Source organism: Ctenocephalides felis, unplaced genomic scaffold, assembly GCF_003426905.1.
Source record: "Ctenocephalides felis isolate EL2017-DRISC unplaced genomic scaffold, ASM342690v1 CF-g0.4_SCAFFOLD_00845, whole genome shotgun sequence".
Taxonomy (NCBI): domain Eukaryota; kingdom Metazoa; phylum Arthropoda; class Insecta; order Siphonaptera; family Pulicidae; genus Ctenocephalides; species Ctenocephalides felis.
In genome coordinates this window covers 5,471,327-5,494,741 of record NW_020536999.1, presented here as the reverse complement: position 1 = coordinate 5,494,741, position 23,415 = coordinate 5,471,327, and the positions used below count along the sequence as shown (strand labels likewise).

At 27.4% G+C, this 23,415-nt stretch overlaps 2 protein-coding genes and 1 pseudogene across 2 annotated transcripts in view; 2 read left to right on the top strand and 1 right to left on the bottom strand.

Annotated features, from left to right (window-relative positions):
- LOC113370319 (Krueppel-like factor 9) overlaps positions 1-23,415 on the top strand; it is a 526,951-nt gene that overhangs the window by 461,373 nt on the left and 42,163 nt on the right. Inside the window, exons 2-3 of the mRNA XM_026610991.1 lie at positions 17,834-17,984; positions 18,101-18,283. Coding sequence (XP_026466776.1) covers positions 17,834-17,984; positions 18,101-18,236 — 287 coding nt within the window. The 3' untranslated portion in view covers positions 18,237-18,283. The remainder of the gene's footprint in view (positions 1-17,833; positions 17,985-18,100; positions 18,284-23,415) is intronic.
- Positions 19,787-21,054, bottom strand: LOC113370302 (annotated as a pseudogene).
- LOC113370997 (zinc finger protein 829-like) lies at positions 21,709-22,521 on the top strand. Its single transcript, XM_026611658.1, has 2 exons — positions 21,709-21,744; positions 21,823-22,521. The coding sequence occupies exon 2, from the start codon at positions 21,883-21,885 to the stop codon at positions 22,519-22,521; it is 639 nt and encodes a 212-aa protein (XP_026467443.1). The 5' UTR covers positions 21,709-21,744; positions 21,823-21,882.

Below are 23,415 nucleotides of genomic sequence, written 5' to 3'. Positions count from 1 at the left end.
TCTTTATGGTAGTTTTTTTATAAAAATCTAAATATCTCAAATGTTTGTTAGAAAACTTATCAGTTTTAGTATTTGCCTTCATAGTAGACATATCAGAGTATAATATACTAAAATTACAACATTCTACATTAACCAGAACTATTTTTAAAAAATCGAAAACTTTTTGCTTTTACTTTACACTTACACATATGGGCTCTAAATGCAGTTTTCTGCCAAAAATCTAAATTTCTCAAATATTTGTTAGAAAACTCATCAGTCTTAGTATTTGCCTTCATAGTAGACATATTGTAGTATAATATACTACAATTACAACATTCTACAGCATCTAGAACCATTTTAAAAAAAATTAAAACTTTTTGCTTTCACTTTACACTTACATATATACGCCCAAAGCATTTGTCTTATAAAATTTTAAATATCTTAAAAATTTGTTAGAAAACTCATTAATTTTAGTATTTCTCTTCATAGCAGACATATTGTTGTATAACATAACAAAATTACAACATTCTGCAGTAACTAGAACTATTTTTAAAAAATCGAAAACTTTTTGCTTTCTTTTTACACTTACATTTATAGGCCATAAATGCTGTTTTTTCTCAAAAATTTAAATATCTCCAAAATTTGTTAAAAAACTCATCAATTTTAGTATTTTTCCCTATAGTAGACATATTGTAGTATAACATACTAAAATTACAACATTCTACAGCATCTAAAACTATTTTTAAAAAATCTGAAACCTTTAGCTCTCTCTGTACACTTACATATATAGGCTATAAACGCAGTTTGCTTCCAAAAATCTAAATATCTCAAATGTTTGTTAGAAAACTCATCAGTTTCAGTATTTGTCACCATAGTAGACATATTGTAGTGTAACGTACTAAAATTACAACATTCTACATGATCTAAAACTATTTTTAAAAAATCGAAAACTTTTTGCTTTCACTTTACACTTATATATATAGGCTATAAATGCAGTTGTTTGCCAAAAAATCTAAATATCTCAAATGTTTGTTAGAAAACTTATTAAATTTAGTATTTGTATCTATAGTACATATATTGTAGTATAACATACTAAAATTACAACATTCTACAGTATCTAAAACTATTTTTAAAAAATCGAAAACTTTTTGCTTTCACTTTACACTTACATATATAGGTTATAAATGCAGTTTTTTGCAATAAAATCTAAATATCTTAAATGTTTGTTAGAAAACTCATTAATTTTAGTATTTGCCTTAATAGTAGACATATTGTAGTATAACATACTAAAATTACAATATTCTACATGACCTAAAACTATTTTTAAAAAATTGAAAACTTTTCTTTTTCACTTTACACTTACATATATAGGCTCCAAATGCATTTTTCTGGCAAAAATCTAAATATCTTAAAAATTTGTTAGAAAACTCATCAATTTTAGTATTTGCCTCCATATTAGACATATTAGAGTATAATATACTAAAATTACAACATTCAACAGCATCTAGAACTATTTTTAAAAAATCTGTTTTTTTCTCTTTGACTTTGCACTTACATACACGTATATTCACTGCCAATGCATTTTTCCTACAAAATTCTAAATATCTCAAAATTTTTTTAGAAAACCCATTAATTTTAGTATTTGTCTCTATAGTACACATATTGTAGTATAACATACTAAAATTACAACATTCTACAGCATCTAGAACTATTTTTAAAAAATCGAAAACTTTTTGCTTTTACTTTACACTTACTTATATAGGCTATAAATGCTGTTTTTGCCAAAAATCTGAATATCTCAAAAATTTGTTAGAAAACTTATAAATTTTAGTATTTGTATCTATAGTGGACATATTGTAGTCTAACATACTAAAATTACATCATTCTACAGCATCTAAAACTATTGTTTAAAAATCGTAAACTTTTCTTTTTCACTCTACTCTTACATATATACGCCCCATGCATTTGTCCTATAAAATTCTAAATATCTCGAATATTTCTTAGAAAACTCATCAATTTTAGTATTTGCCTTCATAGTAGACACATTGTAGTATAACCTACCAAAATTACAACATCCCACAACACCCACAACTATTTTTAATAAAATCCTAAAACTTTTCTCTCTCGTCTATATCTATCTTTTAATTAATTTCTCTCCCCAGCCCTCTGACTATTATTTTGTGAAATTTCCATATAAAGTCCCTTTATGCACCCAGATTCCATATAACGTAGGGGTAGTGTACAAAGGGCGGTTGTTAAATTCTGTTGGGTATCAAATTTCCGGTACAAACCGGAGCAGCCCGGATTAAAGAAAGTCTATTGATAGAATTTAATTAGAAGTTGATAATAGGGAAAGATTTGGATTTAATAAAAATAGTTGTGGGTATGTCAGAATGTTGTAATTTTAGTATGTTATACTTTGATATGTCTACTATGAAGGCAAATACTAAAATTGATTAGTGTTCTAACAAGCATTTGAGTTAAATAAAATTTTGTGAGAATTGTACCCTCTACTATCCACATTTTTGTTCTGAAGTGATATGTTGAAGAAGCAGAACTTTAGAAATTTATTGTGGTTTTTGTGTTTATTGTAGAATGTTGTAATTTTAGTATATTATACTTTGATATGTCTACTATAAAGACAAATTCTAAAATTGATGAGTGTTCTAATAAATATTTGAGTTATTCAGAATTTTATAGGAAAAATGCATTGGCATTTCATATAAGTATGAAGTGAAAGCGAAAAGTTTTAGATTTTTTAAAAATAGTTATGGATATTATAGAATGTTGTAATTTTAGTATATTATACTCTATTATGTCTACTATCAAAATAAATTTTAAAATTGATGAGTGTTCTATAAAATATTTAAGATATTTACCTTTTTATAAGAAAAGTACCCTCCAGAATCCATTTATGTGTTTGGAAGTGATATGCTGAAAGAGGAAAATTTAGAATTTTTTTAAAAATAATAAAGTTGTAATTTTACTATAATATAGTCTAATATGTCTACTATGAAGATAAATATTAAAATTTATATGTTTTTTAACAAACATTTGAAATATTTAAATTTTCATGGGAAAAATACCCTTCGGAATTTATATTATGTGTTTCGTGTAAATGATACACTGAAGAAGTAAATTTTAAAAATTTATTGTAATTTTTGTGTTTATTGTAGAATGTTGTAATTTTAGTATGCTATACTACAATATGCCTAATATCAAGACAAATACTAAAATTGATAAGTTTTCTAACAAATATTTGAGATATTTAAACTTTTATAAGAAAAAAGCTATGACAGCCTATATATGTAAGTGTAGAGTGCAAAAAGTTTTAATTTTTTAAAAAATACTTCTGGTTATTGTAGAATGTTATACTTTTAGTATATTATACTTTGATATGTCTACTATAAAGACAAGTACTAAAAATGATAAGTTTTCTAACAAACATTTGAGATATTTAAGATTTTGTGCAAAAGTACCTTCCGGAATCTATATGTATGGTTTGATATGATACGCTGATGAAGTAAATTTTAGAAATTTGTTTAGTAATTTTTGTATTTGTTGTAGAATGTTGTAATTTTAGTATGTTATACTTTAATATGTCTACTATAAATACACTAAAAATTTATGAGTTTTCTAACAAATATTTGAGATATTTAGACTTTTATAAAAAAAAGCAATGACAGCCTATATATGTAAGTGTGAAGTGCAAGCAAAAAATTTTATTTTTTTTAAAAATACTTCTGGTTATTGTAGAATGTTGTACTCCTAGTATATTATACTTTGATATGTATACTATGAAGACAAATATTAAAAATTATAAGTCATCCAACAAATATTTGAGATATTTAGATTTTTAGAAGAAAAATGCATAGGCACCATATATATAAGCTTAAATGATAAAAGAATGATAAAAGTTATAATTTTTTTTAAATATTTTCGGATATTATGGAATATTGTAATTTTAGTATGTTATACTCTAATACATCTACTATGCTAACAAATACTAAAATTGGTGGGTTTTCTAGAAAATATTTGAGATATTTACAATTTCATGAGAAAACTATATATGTGTTTCGTGCTAAAAGAGTAAAGTTTATAAATTTTTTAAAAATAGTTCGGGATATTTTATAGTATTATAATTTTAATATTTTATACTCTAATATGTCTATTATAGATACAGATACTAAAATTAATAACTTTTCTAACAAATATTTGATACATTCAGGATTTTATCAGAAAAGTACTCTCTGAAATCTATATATGTGTTATGCAAGCCATACGCTGAAATAGTAAAGTTTTAGAAATTTATTGTAATTTTTGTGTATATTGTAAAATGTTGTAACTTTAGTATATTATACGTCGATATGTCTATAATAAAGGTAAATACTAAAATTGATGACTTTTCTAACAAATATTCGAGATATTTAGAATTTTATAGGAAAAATGCATTGGCATTTCATATAAGTGTGAAGTGCAAGAGCAAAGTTTTAAGATTTTTTAAAAATAGTTATGGATATTGTAGAATGTTGTAATTTTAGTATGTTGTATTTTATTATGTCAATACAAAATTTTGGGACACTTTTTTTACATTTGTTCCAAATAACTCAAAAACTTTGTTCCGCACACTCTTTCTTATTCAGCTTAGTAGAAACTAGATAAAATTCACCACACACATAATTAATTAAACATACTACCATATAATTACATTTACCTCATAAAAAATTTATTTAAAACACGCAGCAATTAATTCTAACCTCACTTTTTCCAACCCCATGTATCATTTTAATCGGCTCGTTTCTTTTCCGCCCTTATCTTGTTGCCGGATGGAAAAAAGATGTTTCTGTTTTGTTTTACACAATTTTTTTTATTGTTTTTATCTCGACGGTATAAAATATGAAGAACTTCTGAACTAAAGGGTCGTAAATCATGAAATCTTACGCTAACAAACAGGTGGAGGGCTGGGGGCGAAAGTTTAGAAATTATGCTAATGGGGAAAACAGGGAGATGAAAGTTATATATATATATACACGTATATATACCTATATATATATAAATCTCGTGTCACGATGTTGGTTCGCGATGGACGCCCAAACTACTGGACCGATTTTAAATTTTATTGGCTCAACGTGTGCATATATATCCAACTTAGGTTATAGGAAATTTTGAAAAGTAAATTTAAAATTTAAATATATAATTTTTATAAATTTCTAAAAATTTTGACAGAAAATGGCCAAAAAAAAAAACCAAAACACTAAAATGACAGTCAAAATTTATGGAAAACTCGAGAAAAAAAAATTATGATCTTTGAAAAAAAAATTGACAGTTCAAAAAATTTAATTCAAAAACATATATATATAGATATACACAGCATTTATATCCAAATTAGATGAAATGCTATATTCAAAATCACAATTTATAGTTTTAAATCTAATTAAAAGTCAATGTTTATAAATTTGAATAAATGTTGACATGAAAATCGTCAAATGTCATTTGTCAATATTTATGAAAATAATAATATAAATAGATTTACAATTTATATTTATTTGATTAGCTTACCAAAATATTTCGGATACCAAAACTTATTGATCAGAGATCACAATAAAAAAGCGACATATTGAATTTAAAATTAATCATAAACAAAAATTTGAGATTTCACAAAAAAAATGTTTAACGACTTCAATAACAAACAAATAAATTAATTATTCCAAGTTATATTGCCGAACAAATTATAAATACAACACAATATTGTAAAATAAATATCATATATTAATTTTCGACCAAAAAGGAAATATTTTGACATTTACAAATATACTGCATATTGAATATATGAAATTGACATTCACTATTTTTCAATTAAATGAAAATGTAAAAAATAAAATATTTATATAAAAAATTGTATATTCAGATAAAGATACTGATTTGTTAATTTAGACTGAAACCTGATTTATTCATTAATTTAAAAAAAAATTGACATAAACAAAATTAAAATAAACAAAACACCTGCATCATGCGTTGGAATTAATTATCGAAGTGTAAAGAAATTTGTGTAATTAAAATAAAATATTATTATTCGCAAACGTTAATCATACAGAAAATTGTAACCTCTTAAATGGAATAGTACAATCTGAAGGTATCATTGCAATCTGACAAAAACAAACTAGACAAACTAAATATTATATCATACTATATTAAATTTCGATCCAAAAGAAAATATTTTGACAGTTATAATTAATTTGAAATGAAATGCAAATGTCAAAAATCAGATCTTTATGTAAAAAAATATTTATTTCCACAATATTCCTGTGTTGAATTTGCACTTTTTTATGAATTTAACAATCATACAAAATATTCATTGATGACTTAAAATAATTATTAATTTATAAAAAATAAATATTGACGTATTTGACATGACAAAAGTATAATAAACAAAACGCTATGATGCGAGTGAATTAATTTTTGAAGTATGAAATGTCATATAATTTTGAAAATTATAACAAGTTTTTAACTATTTGTCAGAAAGAATATATTTTATTACAAATTCATACCCATATCAAGCACCAAAGTAATAAATACTATTTATAAAATGACGTATTATTTATAGACAATATGATTTTAATGCATATTTTAATTATATGTTTTATATAAATATCGAATAAATATATTTATGTTTCACTTGATTTCAATGAAAATAATTCAATGCCAAAATAAAAAGTATACATCTAAAATTATAGTCTAAATATTACAATTTTGATAAATAATCATCCATTATTTTACATTACGAAAATTGATAAAAAATTAATAAAAGTGCCAAAAATCAAACATTTTATAGTTTTGGACTCGGATTTCTCAGAACTTTATCCATGTTAGTTTCAGGGATAGTATGAATATCAATTTGCAGTCGAAAATTTATATGATAAGTGATTAAAACATTATAGATCACAATAAAAAAGAGACATATTGAATTTAACATTAATCATAAATAAAATTCTGACAGTTCAAAAAAAATGAATTTTTAACGACTTCAATAAGATACAAATAAATTAATTATTCCAAGTTATGTTATAGGCAATATTGGCAATCAAATTATAGATATAAATTATATCATATTATATTAAATTTCGAACCAGAAAGGAAATATTTTGGCATTTAAAAATTTAGTGCATATTGGATATATGAAATTTACATTCAATATTTTTAAATTAAATGCAAAAGTAAAAAATCTGATATTTATATAAAAATTATATATTTAGATAATGGTACTGCGATGATTCAGACTAAAATCTAATTTATTCATTGATTAAAAATATTTCACTATTTGACATAAATAAAATTAAAATAAACAAAGCACTATGATGCGTTCGAATTAATTATCAAAATGTAAAGAAATTTGTGTAATAAAAATATAACATTATTATTAATATATCATGTATATTATAAGAACTTCTGCAATGCGGCAAAATATTTTTGATGGCAAAATAGCGTTTGCCGGGTCAGCTAGTATATATATATATATATATATATATATATATATATATATATTTGTAGTTCATCCCTCAACTCCTCCTAATTAGCATTTAAAAGCCCTATTGTATTGTAGTAGTGAACATTGCACGTCAACTCAAGTCAACTTGTTCAACTTGGTTCAAATGCAACTGCAACTGCAACTGCAACTATCATTTCAGATGACATGAAATATTAATACTAGGATTTACATTTAATGCATCAGGGGAAATGAATTTTGATATTTGGTTGAAAATTAGTAATTATACGAGCCGATGCATTTTGCTAATAAAAATCTAAATATCTCAAGTATTTGTTAGAAAACTCATCAATTTTAGTATTTTCCTGTATAGTAGACATATTTGAGTATAACATACTGAAATTATGATTTTCTAAAGTATCCAGAAGTATTTTTAAAAAATTATAAACTTTACTCTTTTAGCACGAAACACATATTTAGGTTCTGGAGTGTACTTTTCTCATGAAATTCTAAATATCTCAAATATTTGTTAGTTGACTTATTAATTTTAGTATCTGTTAGGATAGTAGATATAATAGAGTATAATATACTAAAATCACAACATTCTACTGTAGCCAGAACTATATTTAAAAAAATTAAAACTTTTTACTTCCGATTCACACTCACATATACACGTATATGAGATGTCAATGCATTTTTCTTATAGAATTCTAAATATCTCAAGTATTTGTTACATAACTCATCAATTTTAGTATTTTCCTGTATAGTAGAAATATTAGAGTATAACATATAACAACATTCTAAAATAATCATAACTATTTTTAAAAAATCTACAACTTTGATCTTTTACTTGACGCTTACTTATATGACCTGCCAATGCATCAATCTTATAAAAGTCTAAATATCTTAAATATTTGTTAGAATCAATCAATTTTAGTATTTGCCATTATGATAGATATATTAGAGTATAACATAATGAAATTGCATCATTCTAGAACAAATACAAAAATTAAAATAAATTTCAGATTTCAGAAAATTTTAGAGAAAAACCCCGAATTCTTGTATGAAAAACTTGAAAAAAAGGGCGAGTTCGCATTGGATTTATTCAAAATTATCATACACGACTGTATTTATCTAATTATACTGGAAAATAGTAAATGTTATCTGAATTCTGGTAAGCTATATTAAAAAATAACGTCCTGGACAAAGTTTTTGAGTTATTCACAAAAATGTAAAAAATTGTCCCGAAACCTTGCATGAAAAACTGAGGACAATATATAAAAGTGAGTTCACATGGGATTTATACAAAATTTTGTATAAAAGTGTATTAATCTGTTTGCTAGAAAATGTCATGAATTTTATCTAGTTTCTCCTAAAGTGACTAAAAAAGAGTGTCCTGGACAAAGTTTTTGAGTAATTCATAAAAATGTACAAAAATGTCCCAAAACCTTGTAAAAAACTTAATACAATATTAAGGGCGAGTTCACATTGGATTTATACAAAATTTTGTGTGAAAGTATATATGACTATTTACATGGAATTTTTGCAAATTTTAGCTAGTTTCTGCTAAGCTAAATAAAAACGTTAGTCCTGGATAAAGTTTTTGAGTTATTCAATAAAATGTAAGAAAATTGTCCCGAAACTTTGTATGGAAAACTTGGGACTATATATAAGAGCATGTTCACAAGGGATTTATACAAAATTTTGTATGAAAGTGTATAAGACTGTTTACATGGAAATTTTCTAAATTTTATCTAGTTTCTGCTAAGCTAAATAAAAAAGAGCGTCTTGGACAAAGTTTTCGAGTTATTCACAAAAATGTAAGAAAATGTCCCGAAACCTGGTTATGGAAAACTTAGGACAATAAGTTCACTTGGGATTTATTCAAAATTTTTATATTAAGGGGTTCCACTCTAGCAGTAAAAAAACGTATGTTTTTGCCATTTTTTTCGGACGGAAGAAAAAGTTTTAAAATCATGATATTAAAGATAGTTATTTATTGTACTTTAAAGTAACAAAATAAAATATAATTGTAAAAAAAAAATTGAAAAATTCAAAATCCGCGGCACGCAAAATAACTACAACAATTTGATCTTTTTTTATTCGAATTTTCAATAGCATATTTAAAATAAATTTTTGAAGTGCCCATCATAGCGGATTTGAAAAATATCGATTTTTGTTTGTTTGGCGAGCACTTTACTCAAAATCGTTGAATTTCAACGAAAAAAACGGATAGTAATTTGTTAATAATTGATGAACAAATTTACATATATAAGATCTCCTATGATGGGAACTTAAAAATTTAATTTTAAATATACTGTAAAAAAATTCAAATTGTTGTAGTTATTTTGCGTGCCGCGGATTTTGACGAGGCTCGCCGAAATGGCTGTGGTACGCCATTTTAAAATTTTTTTTTACAATTATGTGTAAGTAGGTGTAACCCCTTAAACTAATAAAGTAAATTTTATCTAGTTTCTGCTAAGCTAACTTAAAAATAATGCCCGATACAAAATTTTTCAGTCTTTTGACCAAATATAAAATTTTAGCACAAATCTGTCCTCCACTAAAATATACCTCCATGTCCTCCATCCCTCAACCTCCAACCCCCGTCCTCCGTCCTTCGTCTACTTTTCATCGAACAAAAGTTGATGTGTTTTGTCGATTTCGTGCTACAAAGTTGCCGCCGCCGCCACTTTTTTCGCAGTTGCCGCCGCGGTTAATGGAACGACCGCCCGAATGGCGAACCTGTTTTTTTTTTAAATCTAAAAAATAAGTTTCTGTACTGAACTTTTTTCTGTGCTGAAACTCGAAGCTTTGATTTAATGGTTTACCGCGACAGGGGTAATAGATTATTTTTTAAAAAAGGATTTTTGTAAGTGGAAGTATTTTCCCAGAAATTCGTAGACTGTATGTCTTGCAGAACTTGTTTAATAAAATAAACACTATTTTAATTCATTTCAATTTATTTGCCGAATAATTGTAGCGGAGTACGGAAATCACAATGATATCGATTTACTGATAAAAAGTACTATCGACCTGAACAGTTAGAATCCCACAAATCTATATATTGAATGCTAGTTACTGCTGCTACTGAAAATAATACTGCAGCAGCAGTGTTGCCTAGTGTGAGCAAAAGTAATGGTGTTACCATATACAATTCTTTCCAGTAAGGGCTGACTTTTGAAAATTTTGTGTAAATTTTAAAAACTATATGTAAGGAGCATTTTGCTTTGAGGCAAGTTGCATGAATTTTATGAAACGTGTAAATAATCGACTTAATCAATAGGAAGTGATATTTGGTATTTTTTACATTTTTGTGAATGACTCGAAAACTTTGTTCAGGACACTCTTTTTTGGTTACCTTTCTAGAAACTACTTAAAATTATCTATATTTTCCTATAAGCAGTTTAATAAATTCTTTTTTGAAAATTTTGAAAAAATCTAATGTAAACTCGCCCTTATAAGGTTTCGGGACATTTTTCTACATTTTTGAGAATAACTCAAAAACTTTGTCTAGTACACTCTTTTTTATTTAGCTTGTAAAAAACTAGATAAAATTTAAATTTCCCAATAAATAATTCAGTATAGTTTTATATAAAATTTTTGAATAAATCCAATGTGAATTCGCCCTTATATATTGTACTAACAATAAGTTTCCCATACAAGGTTTTGGGACATTTTTCTACATTCTTGTGAATAACTCAAAAACTTTGTCCATGACCATTTTTTTATTTAACTTAGCAAAAACTAGATAAAATTTAAAACAATTACTTATAAACAATTTTATATAATCTTATATGAAAATCTTGCTTTAATCCCATGTGAACTCGCCCTTATGTACGTGTATTGTCCTTAAGCATCACATACAAAGTTTTGGGACATTTTTTTACAGTTTTGTAAATAACTCAAAAACTTTGTCCAGGACACCCGTTTTTATTCAGCTTGAGAAAAACTAGATAAAATTTACAACATTTTCCTGTAAACAGTTTAATATAGTCTTATATGAGAATTTTGAATAAATTGCTTGTGAACTCGTCCTTATGTTCTGTACTAAGTTTGCCATACGAGGTTTTGGGATATTTTTTTACATTTTTCTGAATAACTCAAAATCTTTGTCCAGGACACTCTTTTCTCATTAACTTAGCAGAAACTAGATAAAATTTGTTAAATTTTCCTATAAACAGATTATAACAGTCGTAACTGTGAAAACTATGCATAAACAACTTATACTCGTAATTGCTTACAAAGTTTTTTAATATTGGTGAAATTTTGCATATTAAAATATAACTATAAACAAAATTTAAAAGTAAATAATTTCAGTCTTGAATTACTCTAAATTTTTCGTTAATTATTCACAAACTTGGGTCGAGGGTTTTTATAAACAAACTCTACTGACGAGCAAACTGTACAGAAACGTAATTGAAGTAATATCTAGTCAAGCCTAAAGAAGTTTTACTTCAAAAAATTCTACTGTCATGCAAATTAGTAAATGCTACTATTTAATAAAAATGTCTCTGATCAAAGACATGAACAACGAAATAAAAAAAAAGATCATGGATCAGAGGTATGGACTCTATAAAAAAATATCAATCCAAGTAACACTTAGTCGTGCCTAAAGAAGTTTTACTTAAAAAAATACTTATGCCATACAAAGTCAAAAATGCTACAATTTAATGAAACATATCTACAGCTCAGAAACATGGACAACGAAAACAAAATAATAATAATGGATCAGAGACATGGACTCTATGAAAAGAAACAAGTCATCAAACAAGCATTTTCACCATTTTACCAAGGACTTTATGTATTGTCCTAAGTTTTCTATACATGATTTCAGGACATTTTTTAACAACTTTCTAAATAATTCAAAAACTTTCTCCAGAACTCTCTTTTATAATTAGCTAAGTAGAAACTAGATAAAATTCACAAACATTTCATGTGAAAAGCCTTTATACATCTTCATACAAAATTTTGTATAAATTCCATGTGAACTCGCCTTTATTTATTGTCCTAAGTTGCCCATACAAGATTTCAGGACATTTTTTCTACAATTTTCTGAATAACTCAAAAACTTTGTTCAGGACACTCTTTTTTATTTAGCTTAGACAAAACTAGATAAAATTTACAGTTTTTCTCAATAAATATTTCAGTATAGTTATATATAAAATTTTTGAATGAATCTAATGTGCGCTGTGAAAACTATGCACAAACAACGAATACTCGTAATTGTTTATAAAATCTTTGGCCAAATTTTAATTTTTGTTTTACTAAGACTTTCTCCAGAACCCTCTTTTATAATTAGCTAAGTAGAAACTAAATAAAATTCGCAAACATTTCATGTAGAAAGCCTTATACATCTTCATACAAAATTTTGTATAAATCCCATGTGAACTCACCCTTATATATTGTCCTAAGTTTTCTATACAAGCTTTCGGGACATTTTTCTACAATTTTCTAAATAACTCAAAAACTTTGTCCAGGACACTCTCTATTATTTAACTTAGCAAAAACTAGATAAAATTTATGACAGTTCTCTATAAATATTTCAGTATAGTCTCATACGTGGTCTGTTCAAAAAGTACCCGGAATTTTCGTTTTTTCAAAAAAATATTTATTTATTCGTCTACATTAATGTGGTCCCCTTCAAAGTAGTCCCCCCCAGATATAATACACTTATGCCAGCGTTTTTTCCAATTTTCGAAGCACCCTTGATATTCACTTTTTGATATGTCCTTGAGCACTCTCAGCGATTTTCTTCAATCGAGGAAAACCGCCGTCCTTTCATGGGTCTCTTCAACTTTGGGAATAGGAAAAAGTCACACGGAGCCATATCTGGTGAATTTTTGCACTTTGCAACACTTTATTTCATTTTTTACGCAAAATTTAATACAAATTCTTTGACTTTTCAATTCTTCCATTGTAAAAATCGCCGAGCTCAGAAAAACACGTCGAACCTTAGCGACTACCACAGACAAAGTAAACAGTGAATATAGCTGAAAATTTCATCATACTTTAGGGGCATGTATACCAACACAATAAAAAAAAAATTTTGACAATCAGACACTCCAGACCCGCGAAATTTAATTATTAGTAATTCCGGGTACTTTTTGAACAGACCACGTATGTAATTTTTGAATAAATCCAATGTAAACTCGCCCTTATATATTATATATCTTAAATTTTCTGTACAAGATTTTCGGACATTTTTCTACATTTTTCTGAATAACTCAAAAACTTTGTCTAGAACAATCTTTATTATTTAACTGGGCAAAAACTAGATCAAATTTTAAACATTTCTCAACGAAAATTTCAGTATAGTCTTATATAAATTTTTTGAATAAATTTAATGTAAACTCGCCCTAAAGTATTCCTAAGTTGCCCATACAAGATTTCAGGACATTTTTCTACAATTTTCTAAATAACTCAAAAACTTTGTCTAGGACACTCTTTTTTATTTAGCTTAGACAAAACTAGATAAAATTTACAGCATTTCTCAATAAATATTTCAGTATAGTTATATATAAAATTTTTGAATGAATCTAATGTGCACTGTGAAAACTATGCATAAACTACAAATTTTAATTTTTGTTTTACTAAGTTATGTCGTCCAGTAATCTCTTAGTTGCGCCTAAAAAAGTTTAACTTCAAAAATTATCACTGACAAACAAATTTATATAAACTATATTTTGGGTTCAAGAACTTCACTAGAAACTTTAATAGAAATAAAGAGATGTTAATTTGTCGAATTTTAACACTTAGTTTACCATGAACGGATCAGAGACCTGGACTCTACATTGCATACCACATTCGGAGATTTTTTTAATAGAGACCTATCTAAATAACATCTTTAGGTCGTTCAGATTTTTTTCCTAGAGACCTTTATATAGTCTTTAGATCGATCGTCCGCCCTTTTTTCGCCCTCAATTATAATTCTTTATTAACCACCCTCGACGGCCCTGCCGTGATTTTCATTATTAAAACGTGCGCCGGCGGTGGTGGTTTTGGCGGTGTCGGCCTTGTTTCTCAAATTACAAATGATAATTGGTTCGGCGAAATAATTTGCAGTATTTTTTCCTCTCTTAGCAATTCGGATCACGGACGAGAAATAATAACGGAGGCCATGGAAACGGAATTCGTAATCGAGAAAATACAGTCAAGGGAGAAAAGTCTCATTGGAAAAATAGCTAAATTTAAAAAAGTCCGCATAAATGGAATTTAGAAAAACACACGATGCTAAATTTTCACCCCCAACACAAATTGCTATTTATTTTTCATCCCGAATTATGTTAATTTTCATAGTTGTTCAGTACATTGCTCATGTTCAGGAGCAATGTAGTCATTGGCATCCGCATTTTTAAATATTTGTTTTTTTTTGCTTCGATATTTTAATAGATCGAATTTTTTTATCTCGAACGTGTCATCGACGTTGTTTTATCGCTTTTCCCTAGGAAATTTTCATCGTCCGATGTTCGAAATTGAAATTGAAAAGTGTGATGAACAAAACGCATCTATTCAGGAAATTGCACTGTCACACTATGTGTGTGATGTGACACATTTAGAATGAAAATTTCTACAATAATTCTTCTCTCTAACATCGAGACGAAAAATAAAAAGTAGACGAATATCAATCTGGAATAAAAATACTCGAATTTTCAGAAAGGCAGGTCCACGAGATGATTCACAATTAAAGGAAGCTTGTCAGAATATATATGTTGTTTTGCTAAGTAAGGTATATTCTAAACCATTTCTAGAAAATCAAAAATATTAATACTTCAAGTGTATAAGAATATGTTGTTTGAATGCTATATACAATGGAGTATTATAAAAACAATAAATCCCATTAGTTTGTCTATATTTTGTCGATACAATCAAACTGGAAGTTTTATACACTTTCCATAGAAAACATGATATAATCCAATCCAAGTTTTTTTTGGTCTTTCGACTTACTGATTACATTTCAAGTTTTTCAGATTCTTTTTGGATTCTGGATTTTTGTTGTATAATTGTAAATAATACTACTGAGCTTATACAAAATTTTCAAATTTCTGCGAGGATAGATAGAAAATGAATCAAGTATTTCTCTTTGACCTGCTTTTTGAAAAGTTTCAAGTAACATTCGGTGAATTAAAGTAAATTTGATAAAAAGTAAGACACAAACGTCCAATTTCACTTTGAGCAAATATTAATTATATTATAATAACCAAACCAATTATATCACAACAAATAACACATTTTAAACGAACAATTATCTGACTACGTTCAGTAAAACTGCCAGCTACTTCATCATTGTAAAACTATGCTTTTTGGCTGTCTTTCAAAAATTTGTTATTAGACCTTTTTACCCTATAGGCGGGGTAACTTGGAACGGCCGGATGACAAACAGGTTTAATGTCTTATTTTAATTTTAAAGGTATTTTACAAAATAATTACATTTTTAACTAATGCTAAAAAACTACCAACGGAAGAAGATACTTTTATTATACATTTTGAAAGATTACAGAAAGAAATATGATTTGCGAAAAAAGAGTGCTACAACGCCAAAAAATGCATTTTCATATTAACATTTCAAAAAAGTTGATGTTTTGAGTTTGTAGTAACACTTGCGGCCCATTTAATAACGTTTTTGTATATAATTAAAACTACAAACAAAATTACTTACTAAGGTAAAGGGCCCAGTTTCTGACCTTTTTAGAGTGACGGTGGAGGTTAAACTATAATAATTAATATAAAACTTAACTTAATGAAGAAAATTATAATTTTATCTATTAGTTTAGGATTTTTAAAATAAAGTAATGTGCATAAAAAAATTATTTGAACTAAATTTATATTTTAAATTGACGTTTTAAAAATTGACATTAAGAGCTCCAGTTTCTGACCCTCAGAATTCTTCGTGTGGCAGTTTCTGACCCTGACCGTAGCCCAATTTCTGACCCTCAAATTTAATCATGATTAGGTTATGAAGTGCTTACTAATTTTAATTAAACTGAAATTATTATTAAAATAAATAAATTAAATATTTATTCTAAAAATATACAGTTTGTTAAAATTTAACGTATAAATAGTTCAAGTCTTGTTATAACATATTACACAAACAAAAAAATTAAAATTAATTATTTAAATTACTTGGACTTTTTTTTTATTTTAAGAGCTTTTTGTTTCTTTTTTTCTTCAAGTTTTTCTTTTTTAATTATTTTTTCTGCCTCCTTGATGGCTTTATTTTTGGACCTTTCAGCTGTTTTCAATTCTTTTTCTTCTTCTAATTTTCATTTAATTAATTGTAATTGTATAATTGTATAATAATAAAAATATTAGTAAACTAAAACAGTCATAATTTAAGCGTTGATAAAACTGACATTTTTTTATTAATAATTTTATCACTTAAAAGATGTATTTACAAGATTTAAATACAATCTTTCATTTATACCAATGAATATTAAATGTAAATTTATCACTTTACTACGAAAAATAGTAAAAAAAATATAAGATAACAATAAATAACATTATTTTTACATTTAATGAACAAGTGACTAAAAACACGTGACAGATAACCTACCTTTTGAAGGTTAGAATTGCAGGGTCAACAACTGTGACATACACTTAAAATTGAGCCTAGTTATTGACCCTCAAATTTCAGTAATAAAACTAAATTTAATATGTTTTATAAATATTTTAAAATAAATTTTAATTAATTATTGACTTATTTGTATATTTTTAGTTAGATTTTCGTACTTACATCATAATTAGTGCACGAACTCAATTGTCGTAGCTCCTTACATAAACTGTTTAGACTAAAGCTAAAAAATGGCTTCCACAGTCACTTTTGGTTTAAAATTTTTTTTTTATTTAGTTAATATTTTTTATATTTTTTTAATTGACATTAATGAGGCATAGAATAAATTACTGTCAATTAAGAAAAAAATTATTTTCACATTAAATGTATAGTTTTTTAATTAATTCCAAAAAAAGTTGAAAAGGTCAGAAACTGGGCCAGGGTCAATAACTGGGTCTTTTACCTTACAATTTAATCATAATTAAATAATATTCACGTAAAACATCCTATTAAAACGTAATTGAACATCATCTGTCAAAAACGTTTGACATTTGACGTATTAGCCACCGTCCATTGTTTTATTCAAATTACGCTTCTAAAAAAATGTTCAAATTAAATATGTAAAGCTGCTGCGCGATTTTGAAATAATATCTCACCTTTCCGACAACTTACTGATTAGCACGAATTTTTAGCAAAACTAAGACTGGCCAAATCGGTTTAGCCGTTTTCGAGTTTCGAGCGGATCATTTTATCGAGAGCTCCATTTTTATATAAAAGATATATTTTTAATTATAATCACTAAATTTCTGTCTCTTTTTCAGGTGAAAGGCCTTTCCCCTGTTCCTGGTCAGGATGCGGAAAAAAATTCGCCAGGAGTGACGAGCTGGCACGTCACACACGCACACACACCGGAGAAAAAAACTTTCCTTGTCCTGTTTGTGACAAGAGGTTCATGCGAAGTGATCATCTTAGGTAAAAAAGTCACCTGATCATAATATCTCCTAGTCGCGCTTAAAGAAGTTTTACTTCAAAAATGATATATAATAAGTTAAAAATTATTTTTAATTAATTCTTTGTTTTTTTTCTAGTAAACATGCAAGACGTCACCCAAACTTCGATCCTTCGGTTTTGCGTCAACGCCGAACGCCCAATCGGGCGTTTTCGGTAAATTCGAGCGAAGGGACGCCCTCCGATGTCCTTTCGGATTATATGCCAAGCCCTTAAGAAGACGAAGAAAATTATAAGGGATGATTATAAATTTAAAGAACAAGGTACCAAGGGTTTGGTGGTGGTGAGATTTTTGATGGTAAAAATACAACTTTTAGACCTTGGGTAAAAAAAGAGTGCGCGATTGAAGTAAAACTTTTTTGCTACTGTACAAGATAGGCATTTAAGTAAAAATAAATACATCATATAACAATTTTGAATAATTTAGTTTATTAGTAATATGGTAACACTCGTGATTCACACATTTATTAGCGTCGTCTACTATTATACACATTTATATAATGATAAATTATAAATTATATATTTATAATAGCGCTAGAAATATTTACAATTAAAGTCATACTTCAAATATGACATGATCGGTTTGTCATTGTAATTAGCATAAATGTTGACTTCAATTTTGGAGCACTTTTTGGTCTAAAAGTTGGATTTTGACGAGGACATAAAACAATTGCGCTTTACTCTGTATGAGTGCTTTTAGCATATCACAGATGGCGAGAGTGCGCTTCAATCAAATTCAGCGTTTGTTTTAAAACACACTAGATATAGTACACGTACTTTAAACGTTCAAGTACCAATTTTATATATTGCAATATATCTTTTTTGACTGAAAAAAATGTTATATATTTTTTACAACATATTTCTGATTTCGTTAAAAACCTATTTTACACACGTATATTTTGTGCTTATTGCATTTGGTCAAATTAATTTGGCTCATCTTTTATATATTATATATTTATATAAATCTTTTCCTTAAGGGTAAATTTACGTGCTACGCTCAGTGCCGACATCTATGATATGCTGAAACAATTAAAATCGATGTAATGTCAAAGCGGCCGCGTTTGCCATCAATTTAAATATTAGTTTATCTATTATCACGATCTTGTACCAAATTACGATTTACGAATAGCTGCTGAAATTTTAGGACAATATTCCAAGAAAAAATGTAAAAAAAATCTCGATATTTTTCTGAAAACCTAAAAGTGTGTATTTTATAATTTTGCTTGTACAATATAGTAGACTTAGGGGGCGATTTTGACTCATAAAATAGGGTTGTCATGGTAACGATATCTTATGCTTGTTTTTTGTTAATGAATATGTCTATCTATTTGCCGTGTGATCAGGCGTATTTTAAATAAATACATTACTAATCTGTGTAAGTACGCTACGCACATTTGGTGGTGCATTTGGTTTTTAAAAATTTGTTTTTGCAAAAACTATCATACATAGACTGAATTTAATATTAGTTTCAATAGAAAGAATTTCGAAATCTGAAAATACAAAGGTTTTTGAGGGAATACATGGTACAATGCAAACCTACGGCAAATAATAATAAATATTGTACAATTTTTCAAAAATAGTAAGGCTTTGAATAAAACAAAAATAAATAGCATTTGTAATATGTATTGATATTATTAAACAATTACATACAACACACTGATTATGAGTAACAAACAGAGTAGTTACTGAAATATATATTAAATAAAGTGCATTTAATATGCGGTATTAATATAAGTCGAGTGATTGTAAAGAATTATAAGGTGGGACAGTTTCTAGACTTATTCAACTAATTAGTTGACTTTTTAATTGCATTTTGTTCTCTAGTATGTTTTCTTTCATGTCGCATTAATACAGGTTTTATTTTGAATGTTTTATTGCATGTCTCACATTCATAAGGTCTTTCTTCAGTATGTACTATTTTATGTTGAGTTAATGTTTTTTTTGTTTTGAATGTCTTATTGCATGTCTCACATTCATAGGGTCGTTCTTCAGTATGCACTGATGAATGCCTTCTTAAATGACTTATCAGTGCAAATCTCTTATTGCATATTTTGCATTCATGAGGCCGTTCTCCAGTATGGATCGTTTTATGTCGGATTAAACTTTCTTTCGTTGTGAATGTTTTATTGCATATTTCGCACTCATGAGGCAGTTCTCCAGTATGGATCTTTTCATGTCGGATTAAACTTTTTTTTGCTGTGAATGTTTTATTGCATATTTTGCACTCATGAGGCCGTTCTCCAGTATGGATCATTTTATGTTTATTTAAGTTTTCTTTTGTTTTGAATTTTCTATTGCATATTTCACAGATATACGGGCATTCTTCAGTATGCACTGATAAATGTTTTCTTAAATTACTTAACCATAAAAATCTTTTATTGCATATTTTGCACTCATAAGGACGTTCTCCAGTGTGAATCATTTCATGTTGTTGTAAGCTTCGTTTTGTTGTGAATGTTTTACGGCATATTTCACATGTATACGGTTTCAATTTATTAGTTGTTTCACTTTTTCCTGAAACTTCTTCAAATGATTTGTTCGTGCTCTCCACAAAATTACTTGATTCACTGATCTTTTCATCACACATATAAGAATTTTCCTCTGAAACTGTTTTGTTTGTACTAGTCAAATCATCTTGGTCATCAATCGTCTCTTGTTTTATTTCCTCGTCAATTGTAACCTCAGATTTTAGAAATTGCTGCCGACATATATCATCATCCATATACAAATCTGATGTATTTTCACAATCATCAAATTCCTGTTTCACTTGAGGATAATCATCGAAAGGTTCGGTTTTAATTGTTTTGGTAAAATCAATTTCATCAGACATTTTTGAGGTTAGTTTAGTTACAATAGACTAACTTTTGATGAATCCTTAAAAATTGAGAAGTCTAAGTGTATAGTAATATATGTGTTACAATATTTACTAATTCGTTTATTGTTTAATAGGATATAATGCTAACACTGACCTTTTTACTAAATTTATCTTCGAACTTAACTTTAACAATTCCATAAACCACTTTGACAATTTTCCTCCATATTTGTTTTATAAACACGTGATCAGGTTGGACAACATTAAGCACATTTCAAATGCGAGTTTTTCGGCGGCAAAATTTGAAATCCGAAATTATTATTAGTTTCAACAAAAAACATAAAATCCTTTGGTAAAATTGATTTAGAGTAGATTTAAAAGTAATTTTTAGCTAATCTTTTAAAATACTAAATATATTTTTTGCAGAATTTTTGCATCACGCTTAGTATTTTTTAAAAATATTTTAAGCATCACCAACGCCATGGGGAGTTATCTCCGAACAAATGTATATTACCCTGTTTTGGAAAGGACTACTATTTTTAGCGAAAAAAAATGTCGCTACTAGCTTCAAAATATGTAAAACGTCAAAATTGATCGCTTAGATTTGCCATTCGCCATTTTGTATTAAAGTTTGTGGTTCGCATATGGTTCGCATGTTGTTTCTGTAATTAATATAAAAATTACTTATTATTAATTATTTACTCTAAATTAATTTTACCAAAGGATTTTATGTTTTTTGTTGAAACTAATAATAATTTCGGATTTCAAATTTTGCCGCCGAAAAACTTACAGCTGTTTTGTGTTTAACTTCAGCTTGAACTTTTGTTTATAAAACCAAAATGGAGGAGGAGTAATGTCAATGTGGTTTATGGAATAATTAAAGTTAACTTCGAAGATAAATTCAGTAAAAAGGTCAGTGTTAGCATTATATCATATTAAACAATAAACGAATTTGTAAATATCGAAACACATATATTATTATACACTTAGACTTCTCAATTTTTAAGAATTCATCACCAATTAGTTTATTGTAACCGAACTAACCTCAAAATGTCTGAAGTTAACAAAACAATAAAAACTGAACCGTTCGATGATTATCCTCAAGTGAAACAGGAATTTGATGATTGTGAAAATACATCAGATTTTTATATGGATGATGATATATGTCGGCAGCAATTTTTAAAATCTAAGGTTACAATTGACGAGGAATTAAAGCAAGAGACGATTTATGAGCAAGATGACTTGACTAGTACAAACAAAACAGTTTCAGATAAAAATTCTTATATGTGTGATGAAAAGATCAGAGAATCAAGTAGTTTTGTGGAGAGCACGAACAAATCATTTGAAGAAGTTTCAGGAAAAAGTGAAACAACTAATAAATTGAAACCGTATAAATGTAAATCATGCAGTAAAATATTCACAAAAAAAAATATCTTGAAGCAACATGAAATGATTCACACTGGAGAACGGCATCATGAGTGCAAAATATGCAATAAAAGATTTTTACGGTTAAGTAATTTAAGTTCGCATTTATCAGTGCATACTGAAGAATGCCCGTATATCTGTGAAATATGCAATAGAAAATTCAAAACAAAAGAAAACTTAAATAAACATACAGTGATCCACACTGGAGAACAGCCTTATGAGTGCAAAATATGCACAAAAGATTTTTACGGTCAAGTAGTTTAAGGCAATTCATCAATTCATACTGGTGAACGTCCTCATATTTGCGAAATATGTAATGAAAAATTCAGATTGAAACAAATCTTAAATAACATAAAGTGATCCACACTGGAAAACGTTCTTATGAGTGCGAATATGCAATAAAACATTCACAACGAAAGAAGTTTAATCCGACATGAAACGATCCATACTGGGAACGGCCTCATGAATGCCAAAATATGCCATAAGAGATTTGCACTGATAAGTCATTTAAGAAGGCATTCATCAGTGCATACTGAAACGACCCCTATGAATGTGAGACATGCAATAAGACATTCAAACAAAAAAAACATTAACTCAACATAAATAGTACATACTGAAGAAAGACTTATGAATGTGAGACATGCAATAAAACATTCAAAATAAAACCTGTATTAATGCGACATGAAGAAAACAACTATAAGAACAAAATGCAATAAAAAGTCAACTAATTAGTTGAATAAGTCTAGAACTGTCCCACCTTATAATTCTTTACAATCACTCGACTTATATTAATACTAGGCATATAAATGCACTTTAATTTAATATATATTTCATAACTACTCTGTTTGTTACTCATAATCAGTCTATTGTATGTAGTTGTTTAATAATATCAATACATATTACAAATGCTATTTATTTTTATTTTATTCAAAGCCTTACCATTTTTAAAAATTGCACAATATTAGTATTATTTTGCCGTAGGTTTTTGTAATGTAACCTTGTATTCCCCTCAAAAACCATTGTATCTTCAGATTTCCAAATTCTTTCTGTTGAAACTAATATTAAATTCAGTCTATGTATGATACTTATATGTATGTTTACTTATTATATGACCAATGCTGTGTAAAAAATGTCTCTGTCGTGAAGTTTGGCACTTAA

Bases quoted from the DNA above. Each gene is read 5' to 3' on its own strand.
- LOC113370997 (XM_026611658.1), top strand. From the start codon at position 21,883: ATGTCTGAAGTTAACAAAACAATAAAAACTGAACCGTTCGATGATTAT.